This window comes from Lissotriton helveticus, chromosome 12, assembly GCF_964261635.1.
Source record: "Lissotriton helveticus chromosome 12, aLisHel1.1, whole genome shotgun sequence".
Classification (NCBI taxonomy): Eukaryota; Metazoa; Chordata; class Amphibia; order Caudata; family Salamandridae; genus Lissotriton; species Lissotriton helveticus.
The window spans coordinates 379,254,806-379,279,413 of record NC_136073.1 but is presented as its reverse complement, the minus strand read 5'-3'; the positions used below and the strand labels follow the sequence as shown (position 1 = coordinate 379,279,413).

Below are 24,608 nucleotides of genomic sequence, written 5' to 3'. Positions count from 1 at the left end.
TTGTTGTGTCGCAGCATGTGCATGTACCACATTAGTGGTGGCCTTTAATAGGGGGCAGATTGACAAAGTCCTGTATTGTCGGTGTTCGTACTCTTGGCAAGGCTGCTCGTACAATCTGGTTTCCTATACTCTTGTCCTTTTTTAAAGATGAACAGGGGGATTTCTTTCAATTTATCATATAGCTTTTGGACTAAGTGCCAGTTATTTTTAATCTGTTTCTTTAGCCAATTAGATGTTTCGCAGAACGTAGAGACACAGACTATCCGGTCCATAGTTTTTTTTTGTTTTTGTTCTAGTAATGCCTCTCGAGGGGTCCACCATGCCCGTTTGATCGCTCGTTTGAGTAATTTTTTCGGGTATTCTCTGGCAAGTAAATTGTCCTTTAGTTTGCTTGCGTGAAAAAAGAATTCATCTTTATAGGAACAATTTCGCCTGATCCTTTAAAATTGGCCCACTGGTAAATTATCTTTTAGGCTGCGCGGGTGGTTACTGGTGTAATGAAGGGATTTGTTTCTGTCTGTTTTCTTCTTGTACCAAGTGGTTTTTAAACCTCCTTCGGAAGGATATATTTCGACATCCAGAAATGGTTATAAAGGACGAGAAAGATCGTCTGATCGGTTGTTAATCTAAGTGTACCCACTAGTGAGGGTGCTTTGGAAGGCAAACCACAGGTTTGTCTCGCTTGAATGAATGTGATACACAGATTTATTAATGAGGGCTTGGGTACCTATAGTATGATTGATTTTCTTTAGGCTTTTGCTTTTTTCTTCTTTCTTCTTTTTTCTTCTATTGTTTTTTGAATTTTTTATTATTTTTCTAAGCAAATGACAAGTGTGCTCTACATTCCCCCCTCTGGGACTATGTCAGAAAATGAAACTTTCGCTTACAGTGAAGACCATATACAAAAACTAATCAGCAACCCTCCACACTTCAGTTCAGCACCATTGAGCTCCACAGCCAAGATCAATAATGAATCAGAAAAGCTAATCAGGCTAAAGAAGAAACAGATCAGAACAGACCTCCACGGCCATTACTTGATACAACATCTTCACGCAGGAACCATCTCAAACGGACTAATAATACGAAACGTACCAGTAATTTTTACTGAGGACCCTTTATACAAGAAAGGGTACAGTTTCATTAAGACAAAATGCAGTAGGGACCTAATGGTCCTCACTGTCGAAACAGCGCAACGCCTTTCAAAAGAACAACTCATAGATATCGAAAAATTGGAATCAGATATAAAATCAAACCAACTCATCACAGATTCGAAAGCCTTATTAGACAAAGTTGAAAAGGACATCCTAGACTTCAAGGATTACACAATAAATCAAAAGGAAACTAAATTTGAAAAAGATAAAAAGAACTTCTCCCTGGAAAAGGCCTACCCCTACTTACATTCAACAAAGAGGATGCCAATACTGCATTCAATTCAAAACACTCCTTTTGTTTTTAAGGCTAACAATCAATTATTAGCCAAATGTTGGAGTTTATCCATCTACTAATTCTCAAAAGGAAGGAGAAAACGGGCCGCAGCTCAATTTTCCGTGCGGTCGTGTTCCTGGCTCCCGGACCGCACGGAAAATTGAGCTGCGGCCCGTTTTCTGCGTTTTGAGACTCCCGACTAAGTTAATGGCGCACCTTCATGGAAATGTTTCCTCCGTCTAAATAAGTCCTCGGATTACACCGATACCTCCCGCCAGGCTTCCCACAAGCCCCTTGATTGACATTGTCTATACACGGCGATTGACTGTGTTTACCAAATAGTGCTCTCAGGAGACACGTTCACACACAGCCCCTCTGCAGACCACTTCTCCTTCCTTTTGAGAATTAGTAGATTTGAGAAGCATTGTACACTCAGATTCTCTGTCTGGTCCTGATGAGAATCGGACAAAGGGTCCGGTTCGAAACGCGTCGACCTTGTTTTCTTGGGTTTTTGTTAAAATAATTGTATATATCAGTGTTCAAAAGATTGTCATATATTAAGTATGTATAGAAAAATTCTCTCTTTTTTTGTTGTTCTTGAACAGTCTTTGAATTAAGGCATTTACTATTCTGTCTCCCATGTTGTCTATTGTGTTATATGTTTGGTATGTTGTAAGTTGAAAGGAGTGGAAGTATGTTTGGAAGACGGATGTTTTTCATGAGAGTGTGAATAAATGTTCCAATTGTTTGTCTATTTATGTAGTGTGTGTCGCTTTCCTAAATTCATTTTTTGAGCTTTTTTGCATATATATATCAAACGTTTTCCTTGTGGTTGTGTTGATCTCAAAAACATTTCTATAAAGTAAATAAATATAGATAGATAAACTCCAACATAAACTCCAACATTTGGCTAATAATTGATTGTTTGTTAGCCTTAAAAAAAAGGAGTGTTTTGAATTGAATGCAGTATTGGCATCCTCTTTGTTGATTATATTGATAGACTCTGCTTTACTGTAGGTGAGTCAAAGCCCTTGTTCGTTGCTTTGAGCTACCCCTACTTACAGCAGGATTTTTACACAAGAACCGATTCAAGACGTTACTTGTCAGACTACTTGTCAGACTATCAAGGAAGGTCTAGAAATAATTTCATCACCTTTTCAGACACATCCTCATCGTCAAGTGGGAGTGAAACAGACAATGTGAACAACAGAACCGGATTCAATAGAAGAGGGAATTTCCGTCCGAACTTCCAACAAAATCCACAAGCACAACAACAGCCTTTTTTAGGGAGAGGCCAAAAAAAAACACGTGGGAAAACAAGTTTCAACGACCCACCATGGGAGATGTCCACACAAACACACACATACAGAAATTAAAAGAAACTTCCATCTATAATCTATCAGATAAAATCTTATCAACCACAGAAATGCATGCATTGGAAAAGGGACTTTCTTTTCTCCCTACGAGATTCACAAATTATGTACAAATGAAAACAGAATTCATTGAGTTCTGCAGAAAGATCAGACTAACCACCTTTTTCTCTGGACAAGAGCTACCTTACAGTATTGAAACAACAGGACTAAAGAGACTCTCTAAGTTTTGCCCCCCATCGAGTAAAATACCAAAAGATTTTCGAAAGGACAATATTATCGGCAATTGCAGCAAAGGAGAAGACAAGACAAGGCTTTATCAAATACAATCTGTCAAAACCACAAAAAGAAGCCTTAATAAATCTCAAAAATGACCATTCCATCGTTATAAAACAAGCCGACAAAGGCGGGGCATTAGTTATCTGGGGAGCACCTGAATACACCACCGAGGTGATACGTCAGCTTTCAGATGAACAATGTTATAAGAAAATCGCAAAAGACCCCACATGAGAACTGCAAGGCGAAGTCTTTAAGATCCTTCAAACTGGCTTTGAAAATGGATTTCTTGGGAAGAAAGAATATGACTACCTGCAAAATAAACACCCCAGGACGCCGATCTTCTACGTGCTACCAAAGGTGCACAAGGATGAACGCCAACCGCCCGGACGACCAATCGTCTCAGGGTGTGAGTCCCTTTTTGAACCCATCTCAAAATTCGTTGATTTCTTTCTCAAACCATGCATGAGTCAAGTGAAATCTTATGTTAAAGACACAACGGACTTCATCAACAAACTCGAAATGTTGGAATTTGATGAAGAAAAAGATCTATTAGTAAGTATGGACGTGACGTCCCTCTACACCCATATCCCCCAAGACTAGGGGCTAGCAGTGTTGGAATTTAATCTGGACGAAAGAGTAAGACCAATAAAAGTGCCTACAGATTTTATTCTGGAACTAGCAAAAATGGCACTTAAAAAAAACTATTTCAAATTTAAAGAAGATTTCTACTACCAAGTGAAAGGCGTGGCGATGGGGTGTCCCTTCGCCCCGGAGCTGGCAGTTCTGCACATGTCAAAATATGAGGGGAAATTCATTTATCAAAACAACCCATTCAATCAATATATCGGATGTTGGGTCCGATATATTGATGATATTTTCCTGACCTGGACAGACTCTGAGGAGGAATTACATAGATTACATGAATGGCTGAACCATCAAACAGAAGACATCAAATTCAGCATAAATTTTTCCAGAAATAAATTACCATTCCTGGACGTCGAAATATATCCTTCTGAAGGAGGTTTAAAAACCACTTTGTACAAGAATAAAACAGACAGTAACAAATCCCTTCATTACACCAGTAACCACCCGCGCAGCCTAAAAGATAATTTACCAGTGGGCCAATTTTAAAGGATCAGGCGAAATTGTTCCTATAAAGATTAATTCTTTTTTCACGCAAACAAACTAAAGGACAATTTACTTGCCAGAGGATACCCGAAAAAATTACTCAAACAATCGAGCAAACGGGCATGTTGGACCCCTCGAGAGGCATTACTAGAACAAAAACAAAAAAAAACTATGGACCGGATAGTCTGTGTCTCTACGTTCTGTGGAACATCTAATTGGCTAAAGAAACAGATTAAAAATAACTGCCACTTAGTCCAAAAGCTGGATGATAAATTGCAAGAAATCCCACTGTTCGCCTTTAAAAAAGGACAAGAGTATAGGAAACCAGATCGTACAAGCAGCCTTGCCAAGAGTACGAACACCGACAATACGGAACTTTGTCAATCTGCCCCCTATTAAAGGCCACCACAAATGTGGTACATGCACATGCTGCGACACAACAATAGAAGGTGAACTGTTTAGTCACAAAGGAATCTTCTGGAAACATGGGAGTTTCACTAATTGCAAGTCAAAATATGTCATTTATGCAATTACCTGTCTGTGTCATAAAATTTACATCGGAAAAACAAGCCAAGAGATACGTCATCGCATATCTCAACACAAATCCAGGATCAGAAAAAACGTCAAAACAGCTCCCCTTGTAAATCATTGGCATGCCAACACACACACAGAACAACGGTTGCGCTGGACAATAATCTCAAAGGTCGAACAAGACGCGAGAGGAGGCGACCTGGAAGAGAAACTGTCAAAAAGAGAAGCTATGCTCATCATTAAATTTAATACTGTGACTGATGGACTGAATGAGCTGTCCGAAATTTACCATCTGTAACTGCACACCTCATAAATCGCATCTCTATCTCGGCGAGACCAATTCCTGCTTAATAAGAAGCAACAACTAGATGTCTATGAAATGTTTCTACTGTATTACATCGTCTTCACTCGCTCCCCACTGTGCAACTTCCATTTTAAAGAAGACGGCTTGTTCTTAAATTGCTGCGGACCTGTAAGTTTATCCAACACCATAATATGGCCAACTTCAACGAAATATAAGCACATTAACTGAATATACTGATTTCAGATCTCTTGAAAAACCCGATAAATTACAATTCCCAGAAATTCTCGAACCATGACTGGGGCTAAATATCGCGATATTGCCAATTCTGCCATCACAAGTTACCGGTGAACAACCTGGAGAGAACCGAGAGTATAGCGGATTGCAGATTGAAAAAGGTAAATAACGAGAATGCCCGGCTCATTAACGTGAACGTCCTGTCAGCATGGACACTGCCGCATGATTGAAACGCGCCTGCCCCAATACCGATCGCATAAGCTATTGTTCATAAGATGTACGTTTAAAACACGGCAGCCATGCATCTTGCTAACATTTTATAGCGTATCAATCCATCTGAGGTTTCCGGCGATTAAAATTTAAATCCACACCTTGCCCAGCTGCGCTTTTTTAATAAAGCTGATTGATTTGCATCTGCCCTAACATCGACCATATAAGCCACCAATGAAATGATGCAAAGTAAGAACACGGAAGACATGCTCTTTTGATCATCGCTTTAATAGCGTAATTCATCCCGCATAGTCCTCTGGCAGTTCCTCATTATACCAACAGTCTTGTTGAATTGAGCTGCCGCCACAAAGTAATACGACCATATAGTAATACGATGCCTTTTTTCTGTTTTTGAAATTTCAGACTTGTGCAATAAATTAAATCATACATAAAGAAGTCCTCGGACGTAGGACAACACAAAGGTATGTCAGCCCAACTTTTCAGTGATTCGTCTACCCCTTTTTCACAATGCTACCAGATATTGAATACCTACACCCCTGCTTTTTTGTACTGCAGAATTATAACGGACTGAGCTTTGGTGAACTCCACCATCACAAAGCCTCTGTTGGGGTGGCGTCTTCATCCGCATTTCAAGCAAAAGTAAGGACAATGTTGATTGCTATGACATTTTACTAAACATCACTATGCCGAGATAGGGTCTTATAGTTTCCAATTTATATTTTTTAGAGCATGTGTGCCAGTACCCAAGCTAACGCAGACTGCATGAGAATTGAGATAAGAGGGCCACTGCCCTGGCTTTAGAGTGTGAGTGGACATTAGATTGTCTCCAGACAAAAAAGTAAGACAAGGTATCTTTTATGTTTTACTGAATTATTTGTGGTCCTGAAGAGAGTTTCTGCAATAAGAAACTCGAAACGCATCGACCATCTCTCTGTGATAGGCCAATCGAAAAATTCTTTAAAAACATATGTCAATGTCACTATATGATTAGATGGCCTACTGTAAAAATTTGGAAATGCTTTGTTATAGTGTATTCCAAATGGGACAATTGATTGACACTTTGTAAAGTGTATTTATTAAGTAACTTTAGCTAGCTCTTTAGTTAGTGTGGTTTTTTTTAATTTCTATTTCTCTTATTCTTTATTTGGGTGTGTGAAAGTGTTGGTATGAAAGAGCAAGTTTGAGTGAGTCTGTAAGAGTGCAAGACAATATGTAAGAGTGTTTGACATTGCAAACTTTTTTGCTAGAAAAATATAAACTTCTGATAGGTTTCTCTCCCTTTCCCTTATTTTATTATGAGTTAGGATGATGAATCTAAAAAGGTCGTGAAAATAATATGACTGGATTCAATGTTTGAAATAAATTGATTAACTCAAACCGAAAAAGTGGTTCGAAGAACTAGTTTTATTCTGTCCTTCGTGGTCCAATCATTGTGAGATAAAATTGCAGTATTGGCAATTTGTTGTTGTTCCTTGGTACATCTGGTTAGAACATCTCACTTTGACAATCACCCATCTGCCAGACCTATCTACTCTACTTTCTTCAATAATTATCTGACGGTTGGTTTTCACAAAGATCACCACTCCTCTTTAAGATCTCAGTAATTTCTTTGCTGGTTAGATGAGTCTCTTGGAGGAATATAATTTGGTCTGGGGCAGCTCTTATCTATTGCAGGATATTTTCTCTTCTTTGCTTTACCCTGAGGCCATTACCATTCCAAGATAATAGCTCTATCTGAGCCTTCCGTCTTATACTCATCTTCTATTCCTTACTCTCCTCAGTCCCTTGCTTCCGGAGTTCCATAATCTTAATTGAGGACAAATATTTTTTTGCATTTATTTCCTCTGCTCCTCCACCTGTACATACAACCCAACCTGTGTCATCTTTTTTCCCTTCCCTGAAAAACTTTCCTCTTCTTTCTTCATAGCCTAAGCCTTAGGAGACTTTTCTGAGGTTGAGATTCCTATTCTATAAATATATACATCTCAGTGAAACAAGTGATTCTCTATTCAGAAGTTAAGTGCATTCTGCACGAATACCGGCTAAAAAATCAAACAAAAACAACAAAAGAGGCAATAAAGAAAATCTCAAGATACAGCTTGGGGGGTAGAGACTGTCAGTAGGTAGTAAAAAAAAAGTTGTATATAAAGAAAACCAATCTCAACTTTCCTACCTCACATCAGTACCCGACAGACATCTTAGGAATTCATCAGCATCATCTACCCTGTGAAAGGTCTGCATTTTTTATTATGCATCACTCTCAGACTAGCAGGAAACCTTACTTGTGCTGTCGCTCCCCATTTTCTAAAAGGTTCAATCAGGTTACCAAACTCCCATTGCTTATTGGCTGTAATTTGAGAGACATCAGATCTAATATCGAAATTTATTCCATCTACTGCAAGATTTTTCTGCCTTAAGGCTCTTGTGAGTATTTCCTCCTTTATTTTATAGGTAAGAAAATTAACCAGGATTCTCCTGGGTTTTGCTTTATTTGAGTTTAACCTGAAAGAGTCTCTATGAGTTCTCTGCATGTCCTTAACCAGATCTTTTTCAGAGCATTCCATATGCACTACCAATTTAATCAAATGAGCAACAAAAGCCTTAACATCCTCTCCCTCTGTCCATTCCGGGATTTTAAAAAATACGGAGGTTTCTTCTCTGATTGTTTTCTAAGGATTCCATCTTTTCTTTTAATTGGATCTCATTCCATTTTAAAACAGTAATCTCTTTCAAGTTGGCCTCAGACTGCATATTTATGTGGTTTACTTTGCTGTTAGGATAACATGTTATTGGATTGCTTGCTTTTTTGTTTGTTCACAAAGTAAAGGCATGCACTCTCATAGCCTTTTTTAAAGATGTAATAAAAATACTGTGTTGTCAAAAGTATCTATTAGGCAATATTTGTTGTATATGCCTGTTAAGATTACCACACATTTCATATCTCTACTCCTTTTCATAGCACACTTCTTTTAGAGTAAACTCCATATTCAACATTGTTGCAACCCAATATGTTGCTTCAGTAATGGGATTTTCTCTTCTAGGACTGCTGGAGTCAACACATAAATCTGAATACCTCTTACCCAACACTTCCCCAACAAACGTCAGACAAATGTGCTTTGCCAGTGCCTGTTTGCATATCGATTCTGTAGAATGTATTATAACCATTGCAGTAAAACCTGATGAAAAGTTAACAGATTTTTTTAACCGTGCTTTTAAACTCTGCATTCTTTTGGTAGGAACCTACCTCGTGCCATATTTATATCTATTCCATTGGTGACATTTGTGTACACCTTCACGAATATAGCATATTTCACTGCCATGTCACCTCAAGAGCTCCTGGCTTCAAACGCAGTAGCAGTTGTAAGTATGACACCCTAAACCCTTAAAACATGTCATTATATCTGTGCTACACCTTGCTCTGCATTTTCAAAAGTCTGCCTTCTCTCACTTCAGACATTCGGTGAAAAGTTGCTGGGCTATTTTTCGTGGATCATGCCGGTATCAGTCGCGCTGTCCACATTTGGTGGAATAAATGGATACCTATTTACCTCCTCAAGGTAAGTGGGATTTGCTTATTGTAATGGGTTTTACACATGCCTTGCTTTTAAACCAAAAGCATAATGAATCATTTGAATCTATATTTTATTTTGGATATTTTAAGGTGCAACATATGACTAATGCTTCAAGGTGCCTCAGCAAAAGGATGTGGAGAGTAGAGCGAACAGGTGTGAAAGCAGAACAATTTATTAAGAGGTTTTGTGTATTAACCAATTCTTCAGTATCCCAGAAAGAGAACAGGTTTGGCAGAGCTTTCAATAAGGTTGCTCCTATCAAGCCAATCCTCTCCCTCCCAGACATTGGGATTTGAAGTATGCTTTCACTGTGATCATGTGATGAAGGACAAAGAGGTCTCCGAGGCTACCACAAGCAAACATACATGGGGTGAATGGGTGTGATCCAACTGGAGAGATACATTGTTGTTGTAGACTTTGCAGTTAGGCTCAAGCACAATAATTGATTTTGTTCCTTGACTGAAAGCTAGTGGAGCGAGTTGAGAATGGGCAACAATTAATCAAAGCGACCCTGCTTGATCGATAAGTGAGGTTGTGGTTTTCTCAGAAGAAATTTCGCTGGTAAGTAATGAATCAGTAATGGTATTTCTGCATTTTGCCACAAAAACAGTCATACAAATTATTTGAGAGAACATATATAATAAAAGACTGGGCATTCCTGCATCCACTCTTGACATATGCAGAATGCATGGTCTCCCAACATCTCTCAATTTCTCTTTATTACCATTGCTCAGTGCCTGTCGGATATCGTTTTAATCCATTCTCTAGTTTGCTTTCCATACATTCTGCTTGGTGACTGATAAAATATGGCAGAAGAAACAATAACACATATTTATGCAAAGAAAGAAATAAAATCAATCTCATCTAAGGAACGGTATACACTCAAAATATCGATTTCTTAATATCGAGTTACATTAATATCGAGGTAAAAATATAGAATGGACACAATATCGATTAGACAGAATATAGACTACAAAAATATTGAATAGAATAGCATTAATATCGAATCAATAATATAGAATAGACAAAATATAGAATGACAGAATATAGACAACAAAAATATAGAATGGACGGAATATAGACAACAAAAATATCGAATTTGAGGTAAGTAAGTTAATATACATTTTTAAAAGTATTTTTTATGTTAGTATATGTGTGAAAAGTGTATATTTATTTTATAATTTATTTTAATTAATTAATTTTATGGTATTTAAATTTTGCGTAATATAATTCTGTAGCGGGTTGTGGGTTTATAGGGGAATAGGGTGGGAAGTAATTAAATTATAATTAATTAAATATGCTAATTTAGTTATTGGTATTTATTTTTAATTAATTGTTAATTAATAATTATTTGGTAATTAATTAAAATATATAATTATTTTAATTAATTGATTAATTGATCATTATGTTAATTTTATTATTGTTTTTTCTGTAGCGGGTTGTGGGTTTATAGGGGAATAGGGTGGGAATTAATTTAAATATAATTATTTAATTTTTTTAATGTATTTATTGGTATTTATTTTGAATTAATTTATATTTAAATTTTGAATTGGTAATTAATTAAAATATAATTGGTAATTAATTTTAATTACTTGATTAATTGATAATTATGTAAATTTTATTAATGTATTTTCTGTAGCGGGTTGTGGGTTTATAGGGGAATAGGGTGGGAAGTGATTTAATTATAATCAATGAAATTTTTAAATGTATTTATTGGTATTTATTTGGAATTAATTGATATTTAAATTTTTAATTGGTAATTAATTAAAATATAATTGTAATTCATTTTAATTAATAGGTAAATTGATAATTATGTTAATTTTAATAATTTATTTTCTGTAGCGGGTTGTGGGTTTATAGGGGAATAGGGTGGGAAGTAATTTAATTGTAAATAATTACATATTGTTATTTATTTATTGGTTTTGTTTTGTTGTAATTTTTAATAATTTTTTAATTGTTAATTAATTAATTGTTAATTGGTAAATAATTTGTATTAATTGGTAAATATTTGTAATAATTTTTTATTTTTATTTTTAATTGATTGATTATTATATAATATAAAATTGTTAATTACTTTTAATTAATTTGTATTTGGGATTAATATATATATTTTTTTAATTCATATATGAAGTATTTACTTTCCCTACTGTTGCACTCTCTGGAGTGTGAATAGTAATTTTTACCCCTACGCTATCCAACGCTTTCCCTACTGTTGCACTCACTAGAGTGGGAATAGTAATTTTTACCCCTACGCTATCCAATGCTTTCCCTACTGTTGCACTCTTTGGAATGGGAATAGTAATTTGTACCCCTACGCTATCAAACACTTTCCCTACTGTTGCACTCTGTGGAGTGGGAATAGTAATTTTTACCCCTACGCTATCCAACGCTTTCCCTACTGTTGCACTCACTGGAGTGGGAATAGTAATTTTTACCCCTACGCTATCCAACGCTTTCCCTACTGTTGCACTCTTTGGAGTGGGAATAGTAATTTTAACTCTCCCGCTATTCAACGCTTTCCCTACTGTTGCACTCTCTGGAGTGGGAATAGTAATTGTTACCCCTACGCTATCCAACGCTTTCTCTACTGTTGCACTCACTGGAGTGGGAATAGTAATTTTTACTCCTACGCTATCCAACACTTTTCCTACTGTTGCACTCTCTGGAGTGGGAATAGTAATTTTAATTCTCCCGCTATCCAACGCTTTCCCTACTGTTGCACTCTCTGGAGTGGGAATAGTAATTTTTACCCTCCCACTATCCAACGCTTTCTCTACTGTTGCACTCACTGGAGTGGGAATAGTAATTTTAACTCCTACCCTATCCAACACTTTCCCTACTGTTGCACTCTTTGGAGTGGGAATAGTAATTTTTACCCCTACGCTATCCAACGCTTTCCCTACTGTTGCACTCACTTGAGTGGGAATAGTAATTTTTACCCCTACGCTATACAACACTTTCCCTACTGTTGCACTCTCTGGAGTGGGAATAGTAATTTTAACCCTCCCGCTATCCAACGCTTTCCCTACTGTTGCACTTTCTGGAGTGGGAATAGTAATTTTTACCCCTACGCTATCCAATGCTTTCCTTACTGTTGCACTCTTTGGAGTGGGAATAGTAATTTTAACTCTCCCGCTATCCAACGCTTTCCCTACCGTTGCACTCTCTGGAGTGGGAATAATAATTTTTACCCCTACGCTATCTAACGCTTTCCCTGCTGTTGCATTCTCTGGAGTGGGAATAGTAATTTTTACCCCTACGCTATCCAATGCTTTCCCCACTTTTGCACTCTTTGGAGTGGGAATAGTAAATTTTACCCTGCCGCTATCCAACTTTTTCCCTACTGTTGCACTCTCTGGAGTTGGAATAGTAATTTTTACCCCTACGCTATCCAAAGCTTTCTCTACTGTTGCACTCTCTAGAGTGGGAATAGTAATTTTTACCCCTACGCTATCCAACTCTTTCCCTACTGTTGCACTCCCTGGAGTTGAAATAGTAGTTTTTACCCCTACGCTATCCAACGCTTTCCCTACTGTTGCACTCACTGGAGTGGTAATAGTAAATTTTACCCTTTCCACTATCCTACGGTATAAATATTGTAATTTCTTGATTAATATTACGTTTATATATATATATATGTATTAACAAATCAATTTGTATCATTTATTTTTTACTTACATTAAATATTTATTCATTTTAAGGTTATCTAAGTATTTTAAGTATGTTTTAGTTAATTATATTTATTATTTCATTAATTTTTAATTAATTAAAAGCATTTAAAAAAATTCGATATTTTGACTAACTATATTTTTTACATCGATATTTTTGATTCGATATTTTTGTACTTACCTGTTTGGAGATAGGAGGTCGATATTTTGGTATTCTATATTTTCACCTCGATATTTTTGTAACTCGATCTTTTTGACGTCGATACTGTTTCAGTGATCCCTAAGGAACCTCTAGGAGGTTCAAACCACTTGCCTTATATACAGTGAATGTTCACTTTAGGAACATCTATGCATATTTCACATGCCTCGCACGTTCCTTTACTCCATCCCAGAAAACATTCAATTCCTGAGGCTCTATTCACACTGCAGACTAGGTGGTTTCAACCACGCAACATTTGCTAGCATGTCTCTGAGCTGCCAACAGTGTATTTTAATCTTTCCAGTGGGGTTATCTCCAGAACGGCACATAGTACTTTAAAGCTTTAGCTTCCTAACACTTATAGAGTATATAAAGCGGTAACCCAACCGTTACTTCGTTTTAAGACACCATTCCCTATGCACCCCACTAACCCATTTAATTATCTCAAACACATTGTTCTTCTTTGCAAATTAGGGGCCTCCATATGTTTCAATAAAAAGAGCAACTTCTGATTAAAGAATATCATCCAGAGCCACTTACATTTACCACGATTACACAAGTGGCAACGTCCTATAAGATTACAATAATGACCACCATACACAGAGCTGCTATTGGTGAACATCCCAAAGAATTAGGTTTGTTTGCCAACAATAATGCCAGCAAAAGCTTTATCAATATGAAATGCCTTTGCACAACTAACGTAATAACAGCCAGAGCAGCAAATGCCCTCTGGTACAAAATAAATAACAAAAGCAATATATTACCCCAACTCAGCATGAATAACCATTCAAATATTAGCTTTAAATATGTTTTAGAAATATGTAAACTTTGCTTTAAACACCAGCACACATGGTGGCGAAAATGCACCTTTTTCGATGTAATTGATACATTCTGGGGCGATTACGATCCTGGAAAAATAACGTCCGTACGATTTTGATTCGGAGCCGTCGCCGTACGAATCGTACCCGTCCGTCCGAGTCGCGTAGTACGATTCATAGTCCGTCAATCCATCTGAATAGTCGCGATCCGTACGTATTGCGAGGCTGAAACCGTGATACGTACGACTCGTAAACATGCCGTACGACCCGACGAGTACGATCGGGACCGGGGCATGAGGACGCGATTCGTACGGTCCACTTCAGGTAAGGGCGATTCGTACGGCGATTCGTACGGAAAAGCGCACAATCACATACACACTGTACGGCGCGTACCCCCCATGATCGCAGGGGTAGGGCGCGTACCCCTGAGAACATGGGGGGTACGCGCCATACACCCATTGCACATGTGGTACGTGCCGTATGCCCAGCGCACATGGGGTACGGTGCGTACCCCATGTATGCTGGGTGTACGGCACGTACCCCACATGATCGCAGGGGTACGGCGCATACCCCTGAGAACATGGGGGGTACGCGCCGTACCCGGGGGGATGTGCCGTACCTGTTTCGGGGCGAACTCTGCTTTTACGGCTGTTTTCAGCTCCCGTAGGAAAAGGGTCGTACGGTGCGTACCGGACATGAATCGTACTTGCCGGGTCGTAAAAAGCAGCCGCGAACCGTACGAACGTCGCGTACAGAGGGTTCCGAGGGCGATTCGTATGGACATTCCATTCGTACGGTTCCTGGTACGATTCGTAAGGATGGCTACATTGGGGGTGAACCGTGCTACGTTGTACGTACGGGGACGGTTACGGGTACGATTCGTATGGGAAAAAACGCTCCGTACGACGATTCTGAGCGCTTTTTTCAGGATCGGAATCGGCCCCTCTGTGTTTGGCAAACTGATTAAATTCCAAGAACAAAAAATACAATATTTGCCACAAAATACCATGTTTCATTTTTAAAAAGTGCATGATCACCAAATAGCAGCTTGTCGGTGACATCAACTATTCACACAGATCAAAGCCCTAAACGGACTTGCTGCCATTCTCAGGTATTACCATCGCATAACGCAAGAATGCCCACCTCTATGCCAGGTAATATTTGTGCCAGGTTTGGGCATCATAATTCCAATATTATCATACTATGTCAAACGTGGGCATAGGTAATCCAGGGGTTGTCTTCATAATCCAGGATGGGCACAATTAGGCCGAGGATGCCCTTTCCTGTGCCAAGGATGGCTGCCATTGCGACATGATTAATCAAAGGATGCCCAAAATATGTCAAGAGTGTCCATTCATTCGCCAGAGCCATCAATGCCCCAGGAGTAAACCCCATTGTGACAGAAAAGACAAGTTTATGATGGGAACACCTGATACCTTTGGTGGTCTCTGACTAGAGGATAAGCTACCAGGCGGGGTATCAGAGAGTGACACAATGCAAGGCACACAGACAGCCATCAGATAAATGTGCACATGAGTATATATGGACATATGCATGCATAAATACATATATGCACAGAATACTACCATCCTCCCAGAAACATATTAGATTGTTACTGATCTCCATTCTCAATTCAGCTCTCACTTTATTTGGCCTCTGGCCTCCTCATGCAGCTGGGTCAGACACTTTCTCTCTGCCATCTACAATCCACACTAAAGTGACTCTCTATCCATTGCTGACATTCATCTTCAAGCCCATCTGGTCGAGGTTCAAATAGCAAAATACCCTCAGTGGGAGATGGGTTTCCTCTATAGAAAGGGAGACCTCACATGAATAATAGGCATTTGGACTAGAAATCAAACTACAATCTCTTCGGACAAAAAGGAGCTACCATAACAACCTCTGTTATCTCTGACTTCAGTCCGTGGATGACAAAGGCACACCTCTGTCTTATTTTCCCCTCACTTGCACTGCTTGCAGTGTAAAGGTGTTCCTTTGCCCACTCCACATCTCCTAAAGGATTTTATCTTCTGCCTCACTATTGACTGAATATATTTACATATCGCTTACTACCTATGACAAAGCATTCTTATATTCTCTGCCCTGAGTTCAGACACATGTTGATTAAATTATGGCAGGAGGGTCTAGAGGGTTCCGAACAACACAGCTAACTCTTTCCATTTGAAGAAGCATTGCCTCTCTTACGCATCCCATAAGTGCTTATTTTCTTTACATCTACATTCGCAATAGCTCAGATCTGTTATCAGATGGTTAGGCTTAGGAGAATTTCTTTTGCCAGGTTGTCAGAAACCAGTCACAATTGCATGACTTTTGTCATTCCAGTTAGACTAGGATTTTCGCATAGTACCTCTGAGGTTTAGAGTGCGTATAAATATTAGGCCTGGGCGAAGCACTACGCTCCGCTCGCGGAGTTTGCGAAGTTTTTGCAACTTCGCACTACGCGAGCGGCACGTAGCACAGTGCGAACATGCGTAGTGCAGCGTAGCGTAGTGCAGCGCTCATTTTTTGCTTGTTCGCGGTCCTGAACGTCATGTTCGCGACCACGAGCAAGCAAAATGACATCCCGGCGAGATTCTTGCTTGTTCGCGGTCCTGAACGTCATGTTCGCGACCACGAGCAAGCAACGCTCAACGCGAGGAGGTCAGGTTTTTCATTGTGAGTGGTTGCGCATGCTCGCGACCGCTCTCAATGAGAAACTACCTGTTCGCGTTGAGAAAGCTGCCGCTCGAGTAATAATCTCCTCGAGCAGCAGAAAACTACAGCTCGCACTGTGCAAGATGCCGTTTTCAATGCTTGCACAGTGCCGGATGCTTGTTCGCACTGTGCAATTATTGAAAACACATCTTGCACAGTGCGAACATGCTACTACGCAGCTCGCGTAGTGCTACGTGAAGTTCGCGTAGTGCGAAGTGCACTTCGCGTAGCTTCGCGTAGCACTACTTCGCGAACTACGCCCACCCCTAATAAATATGGGACCCCATATCAAAGTTCTGAGGTGTGAGTGGGCCCAAGTTACCAAGAACTCGCACGTATGTCCCTGTACTCAGAGCCATTGCTGAGCCAACACATATTTGAAATTTAACAGCTCGATCATGTGAGCCCAGATGTGTTTGCCCAATACGGTACACAGTCAAAATATCTAGTTGTAAATATCGACCTACACAAATATCGAGTCAGAAATATCGAAGGTAAAGAATATCGATGTCAAGAATATCGTTGGACAGAATATCAACACTAAGGTAAGTAATATCGTTTTTTTTATATCGATGTAAGTAATATCGAAGTCAGTAATATCGATATCAAACATATCGATGTTGGTAATTTCGATATTTGTACTATTGTTATGTTTTTTAGTATGTGTTTAATATGTATGTGTTATATGTTTTTTGTTAAGTATTTTACTTGTTTTAATTTATATGTGAACTATTTTCATATATTTATAATGTTATTTTTTAATCAATTTTATGTTTTAGTACCGGAGCGGGTTGTGGGTTTATAGGGGAACAGGGTGGGAAGTAATTTAATTATATTAAAATAATTATTACTTTTTAGGAAATATAAATTAATGTTAATTAATTTTGCGTTTAAGTTCTGTAGCAGGTAGTGGGTTTATAGGGGAATTGGGTGGGAAGTGTTTTAATTGTAATTAAGTAATGAATTATTTTTATTTATTGGTATTGATAATTAATGTATTTTTAAATATGTATTAATTGGATATTAATAAATGTAATTGGTAATTAATTGTTTTAATTGGTAATTAATATTTGTAATTGATAATTAATGTATTATTAATTAATTATTAATTGGCAATTAATAAATTTAATTGGTAATTAATTGTTTTAATTGGTAATTAATATTTGTAATTGATAATTAATGTATTTTTATTAATTATTAATTGGCAATTAATAAATGTAATTGCTAATTAATTGTTTTAATTGGTAATTAATTTTTGTAACTGGTAATTAATTTATTTATTTGGTAATTAATGTTTGTAATTGGTAGTTAATGTTTGTAATTGGTAGTTAATGTTTGTAATTTGTAATTAATGTATTAATGTGTAATTAATTTTTGTAATTGTTAATTACTTTATTTAATTGGCAATTAAATACATTTTTATGGGAAATTATTTGTCAATAATTCATAATTAATGTGTTATAAAAAGGTATTTTTTGTATACAAATAATTATATTGTTTAATGTTTTTTAATTGGTAATCAATTATTAATAATATATTTTTTGGTTTTTACAGTATTTTATTGCTTAATATTTATTATTTGGTAACTATTATTTATTTATTGATATTTATTGTACATTTATTGTTAATGATTTATTATAACCTATTTTTTTGTAAATATTAATGGGTAATTTTTACCCCTACGCTATCCTGCGCTTTCCCTACTGTTGAACTCACTGGAGTTGGAATAGTAATTTTTACCCCTACGTGATCCAGCGCTTTCCCTACTGTTTCACTCTCTGGAGTTGGAATAGTAATTTTTATCCCTACGCTATCCAGCGCTTTCCCTACTGTTTCACTCTCTAGAGTTGGAATAGTAATTTTTACTTCTACGCTATCCAATGTTTTCTTTACTGTTTCACTCTCTGGAGTGGTAATAGCAATTTTTATTTCTATGCTATACAATATTTTCCCTAATTTTGCATTTTCTGGAGTGGGAATAGTAATTTTATGTTTTACACTATCCAATGTTTTTAATACTGTAGGTTTTTTTGGACTTTAAATAGTAGTTTTATTTATTATTTAGAATGTATTATGTTACTAATTTTAAAAATATTTAAAGTATATTTATTTTTTTTTAATTATTAAAAATAATTATTTACATTTTTATGTAATTATTTTATGTGTGGAGATGTATTTGTAATTTATGGTATTTTTAAATAATTTATAAGTAATTAAAGTAATTATTAAAATGTAATATTAAGTAAATATATTAAATATATTTTACATATGTGTTTAATTAATGTTATATTATTATATATCTATTATTTATTAATTTTAAACATTGGTAAATATAATATTTTTAACTATGTTTATTTTATTCATAAGTATTATTTTACACATTATATTTTAACAGATATAAAACGATATTTTTAATTACGATATTTTTAATGTCGATATACTTGCCTTCGATATTCCAGCATCGATGTTTTGTAGGTCGATATGTTGTCTGTCGATATTCTGTCATAGATTCGCCCAATACACCATCCTTACCGAGGTCATGTATTTGGCCCGACTCTAAATTAGATGTTATGAAAGAAGCAACTGGTGGTTCTGCTCACTGTATAAGAATCCGGCCTGAGGAGATTTCAGCATGCACAGTGTATGTCATGCTCCACTTTATTCTACAAAGGTGCTAAAACTAGCCATTTATCCAGATCTGGTAAAACAGAGGTTTCCTGCAAATGTAGAAGGCCAACTACAGGAGTCAGGACTTTTGTGATAACTTGAGAATGAAGACCTAGACCTTGAAGTAATTGTGAATGTCCTCACCAGAACTAAGAGGAGCTGCCCGTGACGTTTGGTGACTTGAATATGACGGTAGGTATGCATCTGAACTAACACTGCAGGGTACTTCCCTAGAATGATGAACAGTAAGATACATTGCTGGGTCTGCCATTTGCAAAGGCATTGGAATTATGTTTTTTTAATCCTCCACAGGACTACCACCAGACAATTTCTTTCAGTAAATAATCAGATATGCTATTTTGACTTTTGAGCTGCAAACTTACAATAATACTTTCCAAAACAAATATCCAAAATGGTATTTTGTGTTGGGGGAAAAGAACCATGCCCCCCTCCCTTTAGCAGTATTTCTGTGTAACCAACTCTGTGCTTTGACAGGTAACTGGAATTTCTTGAAGTCTTGAAGGTAAAACATAAGATACATGGATATCTGGCTAAATGCATATGCACTTAAATATTTCACTGTCTTTATAATAACATCCTCAAGCTATGTCACTACATGTCCTTTTGTAGAAGATGTATATATTATCAACTTGACTTAGTAGAACTGGTAAAGAAGAAACGTGGCAATGCATATAAAGACTGGCAATCTTACCTTACACACTAGGTCAATTGTCACATCCACATGTTAATTGTCTTATTAAGTAATCATTCTATTCCATCACAGGAGCCCTAAGCACAAAATATAACCCCAGTCTTTAGAGTCAAACAAGTGCTTTCAACTTGTGTTTATAAATAACACACAACTTCAGGATACTTCTCCATAACCCAATATGTCCAGAATCCAATCATTTAAGGTTTAGAGATTTCAATGACTGAAAACGAACATCAATGTAGCTAGGTCAGACTGCAGCAACATCATAGCACAATTGCTTAGTAAGGGTGCAAAGCACCACGATGAAAGTTTACACCTGGATGCTGTCTCTCTAGACACTCAACAGTCTGTGACCCACTAGAAAACGTACTTCACTGCTGCTGCTCTAATGCGTAGCATGATCCTCATGTGAATTGAGTGTGCCTCCCCTGAATCCAGTTAGCGCCAATACTCTGCAATGACAGGCAGCCTTTACTTTGTTGAAAGTCACTCAGTGCAAATGGCCTTGTAGTACTGCTTCCTCTAACTCGAACCAGACAGATCAGTAAGCAGCACCTCTACCCCCCTTCCTGTCAGCCTCACCATGTAGGCAGCTCAGCATGGTTCACAACTTTTAGCCCCAAACCTAGCAGGAGCCATCCACAACACACACTGCTACAAGCCCTTGAGACAGGAAGAGTCCAGGTCATAACACAATAAAGAAGAGGTATTATTTCCCGTGAGAGGTTGGGGGATACAAAAGGAAGAAATGGTCTAAAGCAATTAAAAAAAGTAATGCCCCCCTTGCCATGGAAGATATCTCCAATGGCGACGGGGGTATTATTATCATTTTAATGTCCCTCACCACCGGGCTTTACCTGGTGGTGATGCACAGTAAAGAAATGTCTTCCAGCCCTTACTCCCATCCAGAGTAAGGACCGTCGGAGAGGTCTGGCCATGGCAATGACAGAAAATCACCGCTGTAGCCAAACCTGTGGTACGCTAGCATCTAAATTGGGCAGCCAGACCGTCATGCTTAAAATGATCAAGGTAAAGAGATTCAGAGGGTTGTATACTTCAGCAAAGATGTACCAATGTTCCAGATCAGCGTCTCTGTGTTATCTTCATGAATCTCCATAAATATAGCCACATTCAAAAGTGATATCCTGTTATGCAACAGCAGCAACTGGTGCTCACTTGACTATTAATAGTGAGGATTATGGAAGATCTTAAACGCAATCAGGGTGTTGAAGTTGGAAGGCTGACGTTTCACAAAGTCTACGATCTAGAGATTCCATACATTCACGAACACAAGACTAGAGTAATATCCCCGCTTCTTTTTTAAATAGAAGTAGTAGAACTTGACTGCTGATTAATTAGAAAATATGCTAAAGGATTATTTTGTGGAACATACGTAATAGATTTAAAATAGTCTGCCAAACATAAAACATTATAATATCTGCAGAGCCATGAAAAATGTACATGGTCCATAGAAAACACTAGGAGGAGCTTGGTGATCAGTTGCACAGTCAGTGACAAATTGACGATTGAAAATGGGCTTATTTACAGAACAATCCGGTATCATATCCATTCTGTGTATTAATGCTAGAATATTGTACTGTATTTTTCATGAACTGTATTAAATACTTGATGGATGTGCAACCTTTAAATCTGCCCCACTCATGTTCAAATGCTAAAATGTTATATGCATGAATTAAAATTAGTTTTATTTTTTCTTTGTTAAGGTTATGTTTTTCTGGAGCACGAGAAGGTCATTTGCCAAGCTTGCTTGCTATGATTCATTTTAAATATTGCACTCCGATTCCAGCTCTTCTAGTTTGTGTAAGTTTCCAAAATTGTATAGTATTGTAGCAATCTTGTTAACCTAAGTAAGTAGAATTATAACTATGGTGATCACAGGGGTGACCTAGGAACAATCCATTAGACCCAACAGTTCTGATTAAAACAATATTGATGAAATCATCTGTCTTCCCCAGTTGATGAAGGGTTGGAGGAAACCATCTGTGGTGGTAGAATATTCAAGTGAAACCTGAATTGCTTTCTCCAGAAGAGATAGGATAGTAAATAGATTATGGATAATACTATCTGCTGTAACAGAAACAAAGAAATACATTGGAATACAAGATCACAGAACACATTTAACATGCTTGCATTCCAAATTCACGCATCAGAGGCGCTATTTTGTCACTTGTATTGCCCAAGAATACCAACCACTATTGATTGCCTGTATGCATCTAAAACCTTTTTCTACTGTCTACTGGAAGACTGAATGCAACCATCATCTAAAGGTTAAATATCAGACTAGAATGTGCATAACCAAGTGTAAAATACAAATTCTTACTTTTTTTTACAAAATCTCCTAATTTGGAATATTTCTTCCCCCTAGAACTACGGATGTTCCTGGCATTGGTAACTCAGATGAGATGGGCAGGGGTGGGGAAGTACTGGGAAGAAAAGGTCCATTGCAGAATGATGCCATAACGGTTGATTATTGAATGCCATCTTCTTCCTTATACAACTAGGCCAGAGGACACTGACAACCCCTTCACAGCCAAAGACTGATAAGCTGTTTTCATAAAGACCAGAAAACCTGATATTGATCCAAGTAATATTTACATTACTTGTTGGTAATTCCATTACTCTGAGTCCATACTTTCTTGTTCTGATCAATACACTTGATGCGTAATGCCAAAAAAGACACGTTTTCAAACCCAATTTCCCCTAGAAGTAAGTATGCAGCTTGCTCCTCCCCCAGGCAGTGGATATACAACCTCCCCTTATTTGCTTTCTCCTGAATTATATCATGCTTTTCACACTTGCATTTCCCCTCAATAAATATTTTAGAATAAATTAAAGGGAGTGAACTGAATTATAAACTGATCAGAAGAAGGAAGTATGGACTCAGAGTAATGGAATTACTAGTAAGTAATTTAAGCATTACGTCCTCATCCCCTTCCTTGTTCTTTTTATTACATACAAGGAATGCTCAAGTCATAGGGCAATTATTATAGTGGAAAAGAAGTATAAAGCTCTGATCAATATCATGCACTAATATTGTTTTATTTCTCTACTATAACTTCATAGCATATAAAACCTTTACAGCAAACATTTCTTCTTGTTGGCTAACATTAGCAATCCTGTAGTGGCTGACAAAAGTAGACTGATTTGTCCACGTGGCAGCCTTGTGTATCTCTTCCAAAGAAGCCTCTTGAGATTCTGCCAACGAAGCAGACATGCTTCTAGTTTGCCTACATTGTAAATCAGGTGGTGGAGCATCCCCTAATTCTGGTAAGCCAAAACAACTATTAATTTAAGCCACTTGCTCAAAGTCTGAAGTGATGAATGGCCCACTTTGTTTGCTGGCTCAAAATTAACAAACAATGCACCAGTGTTGAGATCCTGGTATGCTTATTGGGTCCCAGCGCTTCTCTTCCTTTGGTGTGGTAGTGTAGTGTAGTTCCTATATTCGCAATAGGCTCTGCGCATTGGAATAATATATCCTATAGATTAGAAGTAGGACTGAGGTCGACTAGGTCTCTATAGAATATATGAAACTTAATAGTGAATGCCAGCTAGCTCAGCGATCACTAGAAACTTTCTTGAATTCACAAGAAGGGATTCGTTTCTGACAACCACATAAACATGACAACTTTGTTTCCCAAGAATAAAAATATATCTCTAGAGTCGTGGAAATAATAGATAAGTATTTCACTCAGTCAATCGTGCATCCTTCGTTTCAACAGAGTTGCAGAGAAATAGATAGATGGGCGTTTTCAATAAAAAAGGTTTACTGAACAGTCTTCTTTCTCATGCAAGAGAAGTGAACTGCTACGTTAAGCAGACTGCAAAGTATAATGCGTACAGTGAGAACAATATTATAAAATAATACTGTAAGAGCATTGTATGGTTTCTATAAATAAAAATGACTAAAAATACTCAACTGGTGTTTTCTAAAATACGCGTACCCCAAAGTACCTAACCTAAGTCTAGTACGCGGGAAGAAGTAAGTATTGTGTAGCATAGGTTTAGTATTCTTTGCCAAAAATCTATCCAAGATTTCTCTATGTTCTAATCAGCTCCATACCTTAGCTAGAATGAAGGAGGTCTGGTATCTCTGTCTCGGAACTAGATTTCCCAACACCCCGCAAGGGGAGCTTGGAAACACTGGAGCTGGATTCTCGGCGAGAGAAAGGCAGCCTCTTGATCAGTGCGTCAGCTGGAGGGTCGGCTTCCTTCGGCACTTTCTGTAGCGAGCTGCGTCGGGCAAGTAGATAGTCGAACTGCTCCGAACCACTCTGTCTTGCTAGAGCAAGTGAAGGTATATTTATACCTTGAAGGTGTCTAGGAATGCCATAGTTTGACATAAAGTCAGGCATAATAACGTCAGGAAAGAACCCCTAGGGAATAGTTGTTCTTTGCAAAGTACATGAGTTCTTGGACGAATCAATATTCAAGCAAGGGGACGTTCCCTAACTGCTTAAGCCGATTTTTCAAGAAATCGTTGTGATGTTTGGTACCGGTGGAAGTAGCCATGCCTGTATTTGGTCTGCATGGGCTATGTCTAAATAAGGGCTAGATTTATATGCCTATTTTAGGGCAATGTGAATTGTACCTATATAAGGGCATGAATCGGGAAAATTCACTTGGAGCTTCAAACGCCACACAACAGTAGCCACGGATAAACATAAAAGCAAACCACTTCAAGACAAAGGGGGAGGGAGGTAGGAAGGGAAGTCAGGGGAATTGAATTTACAA

The 24,608-nt window shown here is 37.6% G+C and overlaps 1 protein-coding gene across 2 annotated transcripts in view; it reads left to right on the top strand.

Annotated features, from left to right (window-relative positions):
• SLC7A10 (solute carrier family 7 member 10) overlaps positions 1-24,608 on the top strand; it is a 524,312-nt gene that overhangs the window by 426,999 nt on the left and 72,705 nt on the right. For both annotated transcript variants that reach the window (XM_078669294.1, XM_078669295.1), the window contains 3 exons: positions 8,739-8,862; positions 8,956-9,059; positions 21,578-21,674. In XM_078669294.1, the coding sequence (XP_078525420.1) occupies positions 8,739-8,862; positions 8,956-9,059; positions 21,578-21,674 (325 nt within the window). The remainder of the gene's footprint in view (positions 1-8,738; positions 8,863-8,955; positions 9,060-21,577; positions 21,675-24,608) is intronic.